The 17,514-nt window shown below is 37.8% G+C and overlaps 1 protein-coding gene across 1 annotated transcript; it reads left to right on the forward strand.

The window, feature by feature from the left end:
* Positions 1-280: 280 nt before the first annotated feature.
* Positions 281-16,332, forward strand: tmc2b (transmembrane channel-like 2b). The gene is made up of 20 exons (XM_026940222.3): positions 281-323; positions 550-585; positions 2,772-3,168; positions 3,828-3,971; positions 5,654-5,744; positions 5,849-5,930; positions 6,756-6,862; positions 7,946-8,044; positions 8,145-8,287; positions 8,436-8,583; positions 9,207-9,401; positions 9,654-9,833; positions 9,950-10,111; positions 10,260-10,388; positions 12,324-12,391; positions 12,496-12,735; positions 13,180-13,302; positions 13,494-13,572; positions 13,742-13,865; positions 15,443-16,332. Exons 1-20 carry the CDS (start codon positions 281-283, stop codon positions 15,625-15,627), a joined length of 2,775 nt encoding a protein of 924 aa, XP_026796023.3. The 3' UTR covers positions 15,628-16,332.
* The last annotated feature ends 1,182 nt before the right edge of the window (positions 16,333-17,514 follow it).

Raw genomic sequence — 17,514 nt, forward strand, 5'->3', positions numbered from 1 at the left:
ATGCAGGTTAGGACCAGGTCATTTTACGCTGTCTTTTGTCCGTCCTCCTCTTGAGATTTCTCCTCTGGCCGCTAGGCATTTTGATGCCAATTTCCGGAGTGATATCGTTTGCCGTATCCAAGGGGACATCTGATGCTTGGGCTTTGGAGGGATGCACCTGCCACATACTGAGAGCCAAGTGCCACTCAACTGTATCCTCTGTGTCACATGCCTTCACTAGCAGAATACTGCAGGTTACAATAATGACCGAACACTAAAATCACACGCACAGACAGTGGAAATGCCGCGCCCCAAAACTGGCATCACCGCAACTCTGGATGATGGTGAGAGGAACAGCAGAATTAATATACATTTTGCTTGTACATTTTTTGTTAGTTGTGTTGAGGGTTTTTCTATTTTATTGAAAAATTAATTGTTTTCTTACTACTTTTTTGTACACATATGCATACATGTGTTACTCAGTTGCTTATTGAACAAAATATATCCATTCTTTAGATTTGAACAGGAACATTATTAATATATTTACCATTTTGTGTTTGTGTGTTATAGTTGGAATTGAGATAGATGCTGAGTTAGACAGTGATGGTAAGTCATGTAAAGCAATAGATTGAACATTTAAAATGACTTTCAGAATTTAAATCTCGCTCTCTGTCATTTAAATAAGGATTTTATTCACGTTTACACATTTCATGTTGCTGAGTGCTACAGCATGTACAGTTGAGTTAAGCTTTACTTCCTAACAGAAATATTTACAGTATTCTAAAAAGTCAAATGCAGTAATTCAGATGTTCTAAAAATCAAACCTACTATTCTCACAATTTAGCAAATACTAATATATATATATATATATATATATATATATATATATATATATATATATATATATATATATATACAGTAATGTGCAAAAGTCTTAGACACCCAATTTTTTTTAAAATACAAACTTTGTTATAGATTTGTATTTTATGAATTCTACATTATTGATTCAGTACAAAAACATTTTAGATTCCAAACATTAGTTTTCCAGCACAAAATTAAATATTAGAGAAAAATGTTTGTATTTCAGTAAAGAAAACAGAATATTACGTAAGAGACACTTTTCCGACAAAAAAACAGAATGAAGGCTGCTGGGTTTCGCTGCAAAAATAAGAAGCGAGTCGACAGTCAAAGTCTCCAGAAGAACTGTGGCTGCTTCTGCAAGATGCTCAGTAACACTTACAGCTCATTTCCTTATAAAACTGCACACACTGCACCTGAGACTACTAAATTTTTAAAAAAAAAGCGAAAGATCGTCACACCAAATATTGACATTGTTTCATTTATTACTGTTTACTGCTCTTTATAGTATTTTTTAATGTAGAAACATTTAATTTCATTATTTCTGAAGGCATCTTTGCTCTACAGCATTTCTTTGCATGTGCCTAAGACTTTTGCACAGTACTGTATATATATATATATATATATATATATATATATATATATATATATATATATATATATATATACACTTTTGCATACATATATATATATAAGACTTTTGCACAGTACTGTATATATATATATATATATATATATATATATATATATATACACAGTGGGGTCCAAAAGTCTGATAGCATTAATGAAAAGGCTTCTATTTTGCATTCTTTCCTAATTTATTACAACAATTTTCATTACAAATTATATTAATGGACAAGAACTTAAGTGAAAAGTAGAATCTTTGAAATATTTAAATGAATTTCAGAGTTTCTTAGTATTTGGTTTGTACCCCTTTTTGCTTTAATGAGAGTGTGCGCTCGAGCTGGCACGGTCTCCACAAGTTTAAAACCTTATGCTCCATTTTAGATCAAATCCATCGGCGTGTCGTCTGAACACATGCCTCAATAGAAGAGATTAAACATGAGGAAAATCTGACCTTTTGTACAAAGCTCTTAACATGGTCAATATCACACATTCGCTTACATTTAAACAGGAACCTAGAAATAGTGCAAAATCTTGAATCTGGGAAAAAGATTTTCAGTGTGGTCTCAGACTTTCGGACCCCACAGTGTATTTTTAAGCAGCTAACACTCATTATTAAACATACATAACGTTGCATCCGTTGTTTGCATTTATGAATTGTTTTGTATTCAAGAAAAGGGGTTTGCACTGAAATATCCTGGTACGTAGCAGAATTCATGAAGCCACCAATATTTACAAGAGGTCATGAAGAACCAGAACAAAATAGACTTTCTTCCTGTTCCTATATGAGTGGAAAATTTGAATGATTGTGTTTAATAACTCTATACACAGTCATTTTTACTCATTTTCTGAAGAGTGATAATAATTCCGGGGGACAAGTTAAAATTGAGACTTTTTTAAAAGCGGATTTAGCTTAAATAAATTTAGATTTAGATTAAATAAAGAAAATGAATGAGTTAATTAATGAGGACGTTTTTTTTCTTCTTTCAATGATACGACTGTGACAAATCCTGTCATTTCTAAATGACCAGCACATTAAGTATGGTGCTATATGTGTTACGTATACATTATTGTCCCTACAGCCCTACTGATAAATATAGTTTATAATATTTAGCAGTAACTAAATATAGTTTGATAAAATTATGCAAGTCTTAACTTAATAATTAAAGAAATAAAAAAGCCTTTTTTTTACATTTATATGTTTTACATAAGTAAATTAGTGCATTTTTGTTTGTGCAAAGTTGTGAAAAAATGTGGTATTCAATATGCAATATGAAAAAGTACAGTGCAATGTCTAACCTGTTCTTCAGAGGACACCAACAGGAGACCAAGAAGTGCAAGAAGACCCAGACCTGCTGCTCGCAGAACAAAAGCAAAACCAGCAGACAGTGATGATGATGATGAGGAAGAGGAAGATGAAGCTCCTCGCCAAAGAAGAGGCAGAAGGAAGAAAGATGACAATTCCGAGGACAATGAGAGCGAGAAACCTCGCGGTCGGAGGAAAGCAACCAACAGAAAGAAGACCAACGCCACAGTCCGGGACTCGGATGTGGACAGTGAAGAGGATAAAGGGAGCAAGAAGAAAGGAAAAGGAGCAAGCAAGAAGGAAAAAGAGGAAGAGAACAATAAAGAGAAGACCGGAAAAGGAGCAAGTAAAGATGGGAAGGAAAAGGGGGATGACAAAAAGAAAAAAGGAGATGGTAGCGGGTAGAGTATTCTATAGGCTTTCTTTCTAGCTTTTAATATTTCAGTTCAAAAAATGTACAAGTCTTACAAGCATTGCAAGGAATGATGGGTTGTTAGAATATTAAACTAACATTGGGGAAAGTTTGGGTTAGGTACTTTTTTCGAGCGCACATAAGCAAGGTTAAACAAGGTGATTTTTCCTAAAATTCCCAAATCTTACATTCGTCAGGAATTGCAATCAATCAATTGAAGAATAAAATTAAAAAATTTTAATTCCATGATATTTGCATCTTTATTGGTTGGGGCCTATATAGACCATATACAGACTCTTCATACAGAATTCTATCATTTAGTGGACAACAGAGAAAAGGACAGGACCTAAAGCATACATCTTTATGTGTGAAACATGGCAGCGGTAGTGTCCTGGCTTGTACATGTATGGCTGCCAGTTTGAATAGAAATCTGTAGTGACTAATTGCCAACAAGGGCAGCAGGATAAATTCTGAAGTGTACAGAAGCATCCTCAGACGCCATCAAATACTTTTTCAGAACCACAATGTGACAGTTTTATCTAAGGTTTTGTCAATTTCTTTTATTCTCCTTCCTCTATATTTCAAAAGTACTGAACTAGAAGACTATCATCATACTATATTGTGATACTTGATGTCCCTCTCTGGCAGCTCATCTTCTGGCGAGTCAGATGTTGAGTCCCTATCAGAAGGAGAAATGGCTCGGCTAAAAGAGGAGGTCGAAGAAAAGAAGAAACTTATTGCCACACTCCGAAACAAACCATGGCGGATGAAAAGAAGACTCGGGATTTTGAAGTAATATAGCCTCTTCTTGTACAACTAAATGGCTGTCTGGGCCATCAGTATGCTCTGCTGCTATCTTAGCAGTTCTTGGATGGTCCAGATTTTGCTTGTATTTAAATTCACCTCTTCCATGCAAAAATCTTCCATGAATTTAACAGAATTGATGCCACATTGCATCACTTTGGCTGTATTGTTGTGATTTTCACCAAATTCTAAAATTAAGTAGTAGAAACTAAAACTATCTGAACAAGTTTGATAAAGTCCTCTTGAATCCTTTATACTATGGCCTTGTGGTGAACCATTACCTCAGACTGCCCCTGGCAATCTTGAAGCAGAATAGATGATGATAGTTTAGACAAGTTCAGAGGTAGTAGAATCAAACACTGTCCAAGAGAACATTGATAGCCTGTGCTGGCAGCTGGGCTTCAGGGGTTTGTATTTCGCTGAGTACCTGACTGGTAGAGAAATTGATCCCTAGACAAAAAGGGTGGCAACGTAGCAAAGGAGTCTTTTAATTGACCTGGTACCTGGAAGGAATTCCTGGTGATCTACCAGCTTGGCTAGATGATGAGGCATCTTGGTTGGTTTTACTAATTCTTTTCAGATGACTATTTCAGAACCTGGCAGAAGTTAACTCTTAGGGGTTGGCTGACAAGATTATTACCGTCTGTCTGGACTTATCATACAGTGATCATAGTGTACCTGGCAGAAATTGTTGGATAGCTGGTTGGCCAGTTTCTGGACATTTTCATGAGTGCTAGTTAATATACTTTGCTCTTTTCTCTGACAGTGAACATATTTGCTGTATTCTACTAGCTTGCCTCCTCTGGTGTATAGCGTAAAGGTTTTAAAATTTGAAAACTTTTGAAAAATCATACAATAATAGCAAACCCAAATGTGCACTACAGTATTAGCTTAATATTTATCATTGTTAGTAAAGGCATATGAGTGCCACAGTTTTTGAGTCCCACATTTTATTACTAAAGATATTGTCTTTCTTTTGTTGTGTATTTAATGTGTCTTGTCATGATCCACGCATATCATCAATCCAGGAGGTAATTAATTGGCCGGTGTCTTGGGTTACGTTGGAAACTAGTAGCGGGTGGAATGTGATATTCATGAACAGGTGTCAACGTGTGTGTTTACTCCACAGAGATGATGACATGGGCCGCTAACTGCATGTAATGACGCCTTATGAAAGATCTGAATGTTATTTTCTAAGGAAGTTTTAGAAGGAACAACAGAAGAAACCTTGCCCCACCTGTGTGTAGCACAACTTTAGTTTTAGCTCAGAGATGTTAACTGGGTGACTGTTGCTGTACTTACTAAAAGCATTCATGACTAAGAACAGTACAAATATCAATTTAGTCATAGCACATCATTAATTAAAGCTAGTATTGTAACATTAGTGCATATAAGGAAAGTGGTTACCACTGCATCAGGGCAATGTAAAATTATTCCTATCCAAGAATGCCTTGTTCGTCAGATTCAAGTGTGCAAAAGATTCAACCTCCCAGTCAACCAAGTTTGTTGAATCAGTGACCTTTTTCTTTTTTAATGCAGAACCTAAGAATCCAAAAAAGGAAAATTTGGGGATTTCTGAGGGACTTTTTTTTCCCCGAAGGTCTACATTTTAATATAAGATTCCCATTATTGTAGGAAGAATATCTTGTTTGTCTGTCTTGTTTGTCTAGGGAGGCACAAGAATTTGTAGAAAAGTTTGAAGGTGCTTTGGGCAAAGGAAAAGGGAGGAAGCTCTATGCCTTCAAAGTCATGATGACCAAGGTATGCAATCTTCTTTTAACAGATCATTGTGGTCTGTAAGAATCCATAGAAAACATATAATGACTAAATGCATTGTGATATTTTTTTCTTTTTTATATTTCCAGAAATTGATCAAGTTCAATCGTGACTTTGATAACTTTAAGACAGCATGCATTCCATGGGAGAGGAAAATCAAAGAAGTAGAAAGTTGGTTTTGGCTGAGTCTCTACATTTATACCTACTTGATACATACAGTGGATATAAAAAGTCTACACACCCCTGTTAAAATGGCAGGTTTTTGTGGTGCAAAAAATAAAACCAAGATAAATGTCAGAACTTTTCCCACCCTCAATGTGAGACTACAATGTATAAAAATGAAGTGAAAAACAATCAGGAACATTTTGGGGAAAAATAGTCAAAATAAAAAACTTATAACCTTGTTGCATAAGTGTGCACACCCTTGTATAATTGGGGATGTAGCCAATTCCAAAAGGTATAATAATTCCATAATTACAAAAGGTATGTTTGTTGCAAAAAAAAAAAAATCACCAAAAGAACACCATACCCATGGTGAAGCATGGTGGTGGCAGCATCAGCTTTAGGGCTCCTTTTCTTCAGCCAGAACTGGGGCTTTTATCAAGGTGGAGGGAATCATGAATATTTATAAATACCAGTCGATTTTAGTGCAAAACCTTCAGGTGTTTGCTAAGCAACCTGAAGATGAAAAGCAATTTCCCCTTTTAGCATGACAATGACCTTATGCAACTAGGTTATTGTAAGTTTTTTATTTTTCGTATTTTTCCTTAAAATGTTTCTGACTGTTTTTCTCTTAATTTTTATACGTTGTAATTTCACATAGAGGGTGGAAAAAGTTCTGACATGATTTATCTTGGTTTCATTTTTTTACATCACAAAAACCGGCCATTTTAGCAGGGGTGTGCAGACTTCTTATATCCACTGTATCCGATTTCCTGGCTTGTTTTAGATTTCCTGCTTGTTTCAGATTTCCTGACTTGGTCTGCTTTTTCTAAGGTCACTTTGGGTCATCTGTAGCCTCCTACTTCATCTTCCTCAGGTGGATGTATGGCCTCAACCTCGTTCTCTTTGGCCTCATGTTTGGTCTTGTTGTCATTCCGGAGGTAAACTTGCAATTCATGATATTTTGAAACAAAGGATTCATATACTTTTTTTTAGACTAGCTTGAAAATGATATCAGAACAGAAGTATAGAGTGGGGTGTGATTTATCCAAATAGCATTGCTACCATTATTGAATATTGAAAAGATTTTCTTCACTAATTTAGTAAAATATGTAACATTTTTGGCAAATTTGTGTACTTAGCCTCCCACAATTTTTTTTTCAGTTTTCATCCTAATCCACGTTATTGAGTACTACTACACTACTGGGGAAAAAAAAAATGGGCCAATCCCAAAATGGCAAAATATTAAGCTTTTAGTGATCTTAACAACAAATCAATGGTCAAGAAATTAGCAAGAATTAAACAAATAGATAAAGGAACTTAGCATGGGATGGCTTTTCCCTTTGATTTCTTTAAATGTTTAAGCCTTGTGGCTCTTGATGGGCTGTATCAGGTGGGGCAGATAACCAAATAATCACTAATCTTTTAGTAAATTTTTTAAATAAAACATCCTGGAAGATATTTTTGGAAATTTCCGTACACCTAGACATGTACATCAAACATTTTTATCATTATCATGATTTTATTATCATGAGTTTGACCTTTGCATGCAAGAAGACTATATAAGTGAATCTCCCTCTAGCTTTTCTGTAAACAGTTCACTGCAGCAAAAGTAAACGTTAAAGTAAAAGTTGCTTAATTCTTGCTAATTGTCTGACCAATGATTTGTTGTTAAGACCATTAAAAGCTTAATATTTGCCCTTTTGGGCTTGGCCCATTTTTTGCCCAGGAGTGTATGAATTATTTAGTAACAACAGTACAGCCAATAGAAAATGTATTTAGTTACAAGAGGGTGGGATGTAGGACTGAAACTGCTGGTGGGTCCTGAGAGTTTAAATGGTTAAATAGCAGCTAAGACATGACAAATGGTATATACGCACTGAAAACCATCAAAAACTCAGGCATTCAGGCATGATGAACAATTTGAACAGATATTACTATTCCGTTGAATCTATTCCTACTCTTTCAGACAGATTTGGTGATTGAAGTAATCTGTAAAGTCACATCTCGCTCTCTTTCTGGAGGTTCTGATGGGTTTACCGTACGGCTCCATTGCCAGGAAAACAGTCCCTAGAGAGGAGCAGCCCACCGCTATGGACTTCTCAGTCCTTTTTGAATTTGGAGTAAGGAATAGATTATTAAGAAAAATAAAACGAAATACTACAAAAACATCGGCTGGCCATTCATATACTGATTTAATGTTTTTCGTTTGCTTTTTCAAAGGGTTACTGCAAGTACTCCGTTCTCTTTTATGGCTACTATAATAACCAGAATACTATAGGACTACTTAAGTTCCGTCTACCCTTGTCCTATTTCCTAGTTGGAATAGGAATATTTGGCTACAGCCTGATGGTGGTGATAAGGACGTAAGTCTTTCTTTCCCATGCGGTATTCACCTTCCTGTGTTGAAGGGGAAGAAGGGATCATTTTTATAGTAATGCAACAATTCTAAATCATGCTAAATTGCTTGTAGAAACTTGCTGAGTCACTGGCCAATATATCATTCTTTCATAGGATGGCAAGAAATGCCAACGAAGGAGGTGACGGGGCAGAGGAGAGTGACTTTGTCTTTTGTTGGAAACTGTTCACTAGCTGGGATTACCTCATCGGAAACCCAGAGACAGCCGACAACAAGTATGCTTCCATCACAACTAGCTTCAAGGTCAGACAAAACTTCATAAATGTATACCTTTAGTAAACTAAATGGCCAAATGTGATGGTGGACACTTGACCATCACAACCATATGTGGTTCTTCCCCAAACTGTTGCCACAAAGTTGGAAGCACACAGTTGTATAGAATGTCTTTGGGTGCTGTAGCATTACAATTTCCCTTCACTGGAACTAAGAGGCCCAAACATGGTCCAGCATGACAATGCTCCTGTGCACAAAGCGAGCTCCATGAAGACATGGTTTGCCAAGTTTGGAGTGGAAGAACTCCAGTGTCCTGCACAGAGCCTTGACCTCAACCCCAATGCACACCTTTGGGATGAACTGGAACTCCGACTGCACCCCAGGCCTCCTCTCCAAACATCACTACCTGTCCTCACTAATGCTCTTGTGTCTGAATGGACACAGATCGCTACAGCCACGCTCCAAAATCACGTGGAAAGCCTTCCCAGAAAAGTGGAGGTTATTATAACAGCAAAGGGAGACTAAATCTGGAATGAGATGTTCAACAAGCACATATAGATGTGATGGTCAGGTGTCCACAAACTTTAGGCCATACAGTATAGTGTATTTCAGAGCCTTGGATGACCTGTCTGACTTTAACTATGTTCCTGTAGGAATCTATAGTGGATGAGCAGGAGAATTTAAAGGACGAAAACATTCATTTGAGGAGATTTCTCCGTGTCCTTGCTAACATACTGATCCTGTGCAGCCTGGGAGGGAGTGGATATCTTATCTACTTTGTGGTGAAAAGATCACAAGATTTTGCTAAACTGGATCGCAATGAGTTATCTTGGTATCAGAAAAATGAGGTAACTTTCAAAATATGTATCTTTTGGTTGGTTTTGTACGTATATTTGCTTTTTAGACTAGGGATAATGTTAACTACCCTTGTATTTTTTTACACTCCCACTGACTTCATCTATTCATCTGTTCTTTAACTGGTTTTTATTTGATCTTTGAAACAATGGCTGATTTGAAATAGGCAGCAGTTTTTCACTCCATTTCATATACTCTACTTAATTAGCAAGAATTTTTTTTTCTAATAATGATGTGTCCTACAGGTGGAGATTGTAATGTCTCTACTGGGTTTGGTGTGTCCACCTTTGTTTGAGACCATCGCTGAACTGGAGGATTATCATCCTCGGATCGCCCTGAAGTGGCAGCTGGGCCGCATCTTTGCCCTTTTCCTTGGAAACCTCTACACCTTCCTGTTTGCCCTTATTGATGATGTCAATGAGAAGGTACAACAGATACGAGAGTCAAATATGCCATAATGTTCTAAGTCATACTAAGTGTATGTTTAAAAACCATTTTGAACATTAAAATTCCCACTGTCTTTTTGGTGCTTCATCAAAAGCTGGAGAAGGAGAAACTAATAAAGAATGAAACCGTCTGGGCTCTAAACCAGTATTATGCTAACTACACACTGTATCACAATGTGACAGAGAATATTCCCCCACCAGACATCGCTCCTGCTGATGTTATCAGGGGTCCATGCTGGGAGACTGAAGTCGGAATTGTATGTACCAACCCATTTTCTTACTATTGAACAAATGTGATCCATTAAGGCCAGAATTTATTCACATATTACTACAAATAATTACACTTGTTGTTTTAAAATAAGCAGATCTAGATTTTAAAAGATTTATTTCTGTTATTTGCTATAGGAGTTTGTGAAGCTAACGGTGTCAGATATTCAGGTGACGTATCTGACCATCCTGGTTGGAGACTTCATGAGAGCTTTAATTGTGCGTTTCCTCAACTACTGCTGGTGCTGGGACCTTGAGGCTGGCTTTGTGAGTTATTATTTATGATTCTAAGATTTTAATGTTTTAAATGTTTTAGTTGGGTGCTTTGTGATTCCAGGCCATAATGTCTTGTACTTCAATGTATAATTCATACATTAACTATTGTTATAATGGACTAGACTCCACTGTTTCTTCAAAGCGCACTCGTACAATATCATTCAACAGAAGAAAATTTTAACCTGAAAGTAAAATTAAGAGATAAAAATTAAGTGAAATAAGTATTTAAGTAACTACTCATTCCAACCATATAGAGAGCTATTTAAGTATATAAGTGCAGAAAAAAGATGGATGGAGAAGCAGTGATGAGCTGGATCTATTTAGGAACTTGAATCTTTCCTGGGTGAATCTCCGTCATGAAGCTGGTTGAGAAGATGCCAAGATGTTCAAAGCTTCATACATTACTGACTATTGTTTACGAGTTTAAAATATAAAATCATGCTATTTGTTTAACACTTGATTTTTTCACTCTGTAATGTGTTCATTATTATTCTAAAAGAAAAGCTTATGTATGAGCTGGTGTGAACTTTGACTGGCCATGTACGCTCTCTTTAATTTTTAAGCTGCAACCCACCTGGTCCTCCACCAAAAGATCCCAGGGAGCATATATATATATACCACTTCTCTATGCTCCAGCTGAACTGGACTAACAGGAATGAGTCTGCATTTTAAAACCATTTTAGAAAGCACTCTCCTTAATTTAGAAAATTTTAGGGCTTTGTTAAAGTGACAGGAGTTTGTCTTCAGCTGCTTATCTCCACTGAACTCTCTCTGGATGTCATAGAGGTCTCTCTGACAACACAGAGGCATATTCTCATTTTTATTGGGGCATGGCAAGTTCTTCAAAGCTTCTATCTCCTGCTTCTGTAGTCAGAGGAGGAATGAGCTGGTCAGAAATTCTAAGTACTGAGTCTCTTTTCTAGGTAAAGTGCAAGGTTGCAGGAGTCAAGTGGAGCCTTAAACACAAGACCTGAAAGGTATAGCTATAGACCAACTCTGGGGCAAAGGGTACCAAATTAGGATCATGTGTCAAGTCTAACAGGGAGACAAACTGTGACCTCCGTGTGCACCTGATCAGTTCGTCTAGCCAGAGTATGGGCTCAGTGTCAAAGTAACACCTTGCTTAGACTGTGGGAATCATTACAGAACTAAAGTACGCCATCCTGATTTTGTACCATTACTATGGATCTGGAGCATCGGCATTCTACTCACTGCCTTTTCCCAGACCTTAGATATGTCCCTAAGAATCTGTATTGGATCAACCACAGGTATTGGTAACAAATCCTGGTACTGGCTCTTTAACTCTTATAGCTCTTGCCCTTGTGAGGCTGAGACCTCCTTCCTTTCGCAGGGCAAAAGAAGAAGTTGGAAATGGCAGAATGCAGAAGCACTTGATATACTGTATGAATGCCTATCTCTAATTACCTGCTTTTCATGTGGTCAATATTATAGAGGTTTATTACTTTTTTCATCACTTACCTTGATAGTTACATGTTTATTTTAGTAAAGTAAGAAATTGGTTGTATTTTATTTAATAGACTGCATTATTTATTATTATTATTATTATTACAAAATAATATTTAATGAAAAATATCAACACGAAATAATTCAAATTTGAATTTATTGTATTATTTGTATGAAGAATGTAGAAAGTTAGATTGGATTGTGTCCCGTTTACTTGAGTAATCACAATAATACACTCAAAAACTCATTTATTCATTGCTAACATGACACCCTGAAAGCAACAGCTAGCATGATAGATGATACTTAACAACAAGACAAACACAGAGACACCTGACTCTACTCAGGGCACTTAATTACAGGGAGAGAGAGAGAGAGAGAGAGAGAGCAGTATACAAAGCAACTTTTACATTAATGTATTGTGCTCTTCATTAGACTGTGTGTTTGTATATTCATGTTTTGCAGCCTTCATATGCAGAGTTCGATATCAGTGGAAATGTACTTGGGCTCATTTTCAACCAGGGAATGATCTGGTGAGAATACAATATTTGCTCTAAAATGACAAAATAAAATAATAAAAAAAAATCATTGTGTGCTGAGGCACTTAGATATGTGTGTGTTTGTGCATTTTCTTCAGGATGGGTGCATTTTATGCCCCAGGGCTGGTGGGTATAAACATTCTGCGCCTCGTGACCTCCATGTATTTCCAATGCTGGGCTGTAATGAGCAGTAACGTCCCTCATGAGAGAGTGTTCAAAGCTTCACGCTCCAACAACTTCTACATGGGCATCCTGCTGGTCGTGCTCTTCCTCAGCCTCATGCCTGTTGTCTACACCATTATGACCATGTCTCCTTCATTCGACTGTGGACCCTTCAGGTCACTCACATACACATACACACACTATCAGATCACCTTGTTCCTCTTGAGCGAGTAATTATGTATACCCAAAGTATAGGAAGCATTTTTAGTGGGTATACATTTTCAAATATTACCATTTAGCTGACAATATGGACCACTTTTGGCCAAAACTTAAAATTCCACAGAAACATTGGTTAGAGTTTGGATTAAATCCATTCATTTCAATAGGAAGATAGGCTAATAACTATGAAAACTCAATAATAAATATAATATCTCTGATAATGGATGGTTGTGATTTTTAACAAAATAAAATCATGGATCTCCTGGATATGATTCATGGTTCCCTGGGTGGCCCTGGACCCTACTTTCAGAACCATGGGTGTAGATGAAAAAACAACCAACCAACCAAAAATACCAGTAGCTTTATGGTTTACTGATGGTTGTGTTTGTTCCTTCGAACAGTGGGAGACAGAAGATGTACGATGTGGTAATTGAGACGATCCAGAACCTTCCAGCATTTATGGCCAACATCTTCAGCTACGCGTCCAACCCAGGACTCATCATATCTGTTGTACTTCTCATGGTGTGAGTGCTCACTGGGGGGCTATTACTATTGTCAAAATGTTTAAAGAAAACGATGTATATTAGCTATGAATTAAATTCCATAACTTTAACTCTTCTAGCTCTTACTTTATAAGATAACTGCATTCCTGAACATACACAGACAACCTCTGTACTCTGAGTGTTATTATGTCTTATGGTCTGTTGTTTTACAGGTTAGCTATCTACTACCTGAATACAGTCTCAAAGGCCTACCAGAAAGCCAACATGGATCTGAAGAGGAAGATACAAATGGTGTGTCCCATTTTTTACGACATCATATGTTACATAGTGCTTTCCAACACAGGATTCTGCTTTTACTTAACACATAATCTCAATTAATAGTCATTGAAACCGAAACTATATTATCCTATAGTGATCTATCCAAGTCTGAAAGTCAAATTTGTATCTGATTTGGCTCTAGCAAAGAGATGAGGAGAAGAACCGGAGGAACAATAAAGACAGCACTAATCAAGTGATGAAAGACTTGGAGGATCTTCTGCCCAACAAATCTTTGATACCACCTCCACCTGCTAAAGAGGAAGCAGGTTAGTAGCTTCATATTTGTTTACTTAATTTAATTCTTCCTTTGGCTGGTGGTAATGTTATTTAGGTCTGTTTTCACTTCACTATATATCAAAGCATAGAGCAGTTTTTGTTATTATGACAAGCTCACTGTATCGGCTGAAATGAGCAAGCAGGAGACAGGCTTAGCACAACCCAGAGGCTCTTTATTAGACTCTTGATTAGACTTCCCCCGTCAAGAGCGGCAAGAGGTGTGCCACCCACTGATCCTCGGGCCAGCCCCACACCACCGCAGAGCTCTCGTACAGTTCTAGAAACGCTTCTGGATCATCCTGTGGTCCCATCTTGGTGAGGGCGACATGGGGCGTGGCCCTGGCGGCTGCTGGCTCCGCAGCTGCGATGTTAAATCCCATTTTAAATTCTCTCCGTCCAATGCCAAGTGGGCCGAACCAGAAAAATCAATTTAGTAGACCAGTAACACATCTGCATTTGCATTATCAACATTTACCTGAAAGGTACACTCGCAATGCACAAATGTATTTAACATAGACACACAGTATGCCATCTTCAAATCATAATGAACTGCAATTCATTATCCAAAAATGAAATATCCCAATTATGGCTTTGCTATATATACACACAGTGGCTTGCATAAGTATTCACCCCCACTGAACTTTTCCACATTTTGTAATGTTACAACCTGGAATATTGATATTAAAGTGAGATTAAGTATTAAAAGTTGTGATTGTCCACATATTCATATCCGGGGTATGTAGGTTCAATGTGGGCTGATGGACCTGGCTCGGTAGGCATGGCCTCATCTGATGGCGAGGCATAGGCGGGACAGTTTGTGGCGGCTTCACCCTCTTTATTGCCAGTTGACGCCTCCCCAGTGAGGAATGTGGCGATGATGTGGGCCCAGTCTTCTTTTGGCCAGCCCTCATGTGTGTAGACTCACTCAAAGGTGTGCAGGAAGGCAGCAGTGTTGAGCTTGTGGAAGGACAACAGCTCGTCAGTGGCTGTGTGGAGCCCCAGTGCCAGCTTCTGGGTCACCGCTTGCTGCTGGAGGCTAGTTTCCAGGAGGTGCTTGAGCATCGGATCCCTGGGTGGCGTGAGGGTTGGGTCTGCGTTCATGCCCGCATTCTCCACCGCTGTAGCAACTTGAGGCTGCGACGGGCTGAACACAGACACACAGGAGACAGGGGTAGTGCCATGTGCTCCTGCGTTATCCATAACAATGGGGGTGCTGAAGTGGCGCTGTCCTTTCAGCACCCAGACAGCAGTTGTGCGAGGAGCATACGGTGTTTGAAGAGTGGCAGCTGCAGGCCCGCTGTCACAATAGGTTATTGTATGCCTGTTAAGGTTAATTATTTAACTTGGTATTTTCAGAAACTGAGCCAAGAGTAATGGAGTGAGCGCTTTCTGTATCAAAATATAACAAAATATATAGATAAAGCAGCTGAACAACAAAATTAAAATATAAGTTCTTCTTTCTAGCTTGTAGTGCAGCTAGCTACACATCCGACCCTTCGTTCATATTAAGGGGTTAGTATTGAGGCCATATTCACTTTTGTCCATCTCTTTTCCTCTTGAATCCCAGAGAATCCTGCCCGTCAACCCCCTGCTGGTAAATCTCCAAAGGTCACTGATAAAGTTGGAACAGCCACCAATGGTAAAGGCGTGAAAATGCAGAAGGACGTTTCATTGGCTGCTGTGAATCCCCGTGCACCTGTGACCCGCTCACCAGGCCCTAGGGGTCGCGGACGAGGACCTCCACCAGTGTGATAAGACACATACATTGTAAAGTAATATCAGCCAGAGGTGTTATGTGTACACTAGCATTGGGACAAATGTAGCTAGTAAAGCCCTGGAGGAGTTTTATTGAATGGGAAGTTAAGTGACGGGGAAGAGGCGAGAGCGTCTCCTGGTGCAGAATGAAGAATAAAACTACTTATTTCAGATGTTCAGTCTTATCCTCAGAGGGCCAGTTATGGGGAGGAGGAAAGCAGAAGCCACACCTGATAGTCAAGGATGAACTGATTAAAATATATCAATTCAATCTAATTTGTGTAGTCTTTAACAATAGACATTATTACAGAGCAGCTTTACAGAAATCTGCAGGTAAATTTATATGAATAGATGCAGCCAAACTAGCCCTTAGAGTAAATAGATTAAAAGTCACTTCTAAAGCTAAAGTCACTTCAAAACTGTAATTGTGTGTATGTAGTAATATGATCGAAGGGCATGTATTACATTTGCATAAGCCTATTACTGCCATTTGAAGAAAAAACTAAGCAATTTACTAAACAATAACAAAAAGTCTCTTGAAGCTGTGACTTATTATTGTACATTAAAGGTGGTGTATACTGTATTTTCTGGCACCTCTGATGCCACCAGCATTCACACAGAGCCTGTGGACCACACAGTCATGTCCATTCTTTTTTTTTTTTTTTTTTAGTTTTTCTTCATAGTGTATATTTGGACTGTAACTTACAGCTACGCCAGACCTTTACAGATAAGACTGGAAACCCCTGCCCTGTTTTATCTTTCACTGTTCGGCTCAATGCAGTGAAAATGGTGGTGTTGCAGAGTCAAGAAATACCTCAGTGATAGTGCATACCTCAATACATAGTGTTAATCAGCTTTCAGATGCTTCTTGTTTGCTTGTTTTAGCTCATATTAGCTTATGAGTTCATTCATTAATTCTTGTAAGCCACTTTAAATTCAGTAAAACATTGGGAGGAAGTCAGTATTGGTCTTTTACTCTAAACATCTTTATTAACATTACATAATCCCCAAAATGTACACCTTTCCTTAAATCTGTATATATTTCTTTTTTGTTGTTGTTGTTGTTTCCTTCTTTTTTTTTGTAATAACCCTAACCCTTCCATTGCTAAAGAATGATAAATTACTAAAATATAAAAATGACTAATTACTAAAAATAACTACATCATAAACTAAAACAGAATATGAAACAGTGCTAACTATAGCTAAATTGCGACGCCATATACAGTGTAAAAACAAACAGCTCACATAATGAGCTTTACATGCTCAGAAAAAAGGTACTAAATGGACCTTTCCATGTTACTGGGGTATATGAGTAAGGGGTTGTCAGGACCAGAGCAGAGGCTGGTATAGGAGTAGGTTGAATGGTTTAATAGGGGAAGAGCAAAAATGACAAGGAATGTCAGCAGGGTGACTAATAGCAAAAAGGCAAAAATCCAAAAGGGAAAAAGGGAAGTCACAGTCCATAAAAAAAACTAGCAAGGTTGTCAAACATGACAAAAAGCAGAAGAGCTTGGCAGAGACTGACACAAGGCTAAAACCAAGGCAAAGACTGAGCAAAGACTCTAACAAACAGGGCAACTTAAATACACAGGAAAATGAGACACAGCTGAAACACATTAACTAGTCTGGCGCTCTAATAGAAAGTCCTCAGGGTTGCCATCAGGTGGCCGAAAGGCAGAATACAGTCTGAAACCTGACAGGGGTTATAGGTGTACAACACATTTTTTTAACTACAAGGTGAAAGATACATACTAAAAGTACAAGTAAAATATTTGTATAAAACTTATAACCCAAATTGTATTTTGCGCGATATTCAAAATTCTGGACAATCCGACCGCACATAGTGTATTGCCTAGGGATAGTTAACAAAACCCTTTGTTTTTC

The sequence above is a fragment of the Pangasianodon hypophthalmus genome, chromosome 24 (genome assembly GCF_027358585.1).
Source record: "Pangasianodon hypophthalmus isolate fPanHyp1 chromosome 24, fPanHyp1.pri, whole genome shotgun sequence".
Taxonomy (NCBI): Eukaryota; Metazoa; Chordata; class Actinopteri; order Siluriformes; family Pangasiidae; genus Pangasianodon; species Pangasianodon hypophthalmus.

Excerpts from the sequence above, each read along its gene's own strand:
- tmc2b (XM_026940222.3), top strand. The coding sequence starts at position 281 with ATGCCGCGCCCCAAAACTGGCATCACCGCAACTCTGGATGATG. Across the intron at positions 3,972-5,653 it reads AGAAGACTCGGGATTTTGAA|GGAGGCACAAGAATTTGTAG; the intron begins GTAATATAGCCT and ends TTGTTTGTCTAG. Across the intron at positions 5,931-6,755 it reads GAAAATCAAAGAAGTAGAAA|GTCACTTTGGGTCATCTGTA; the intron begins GTTGGTTTTGGC and ends GCTTTTTCTAAG.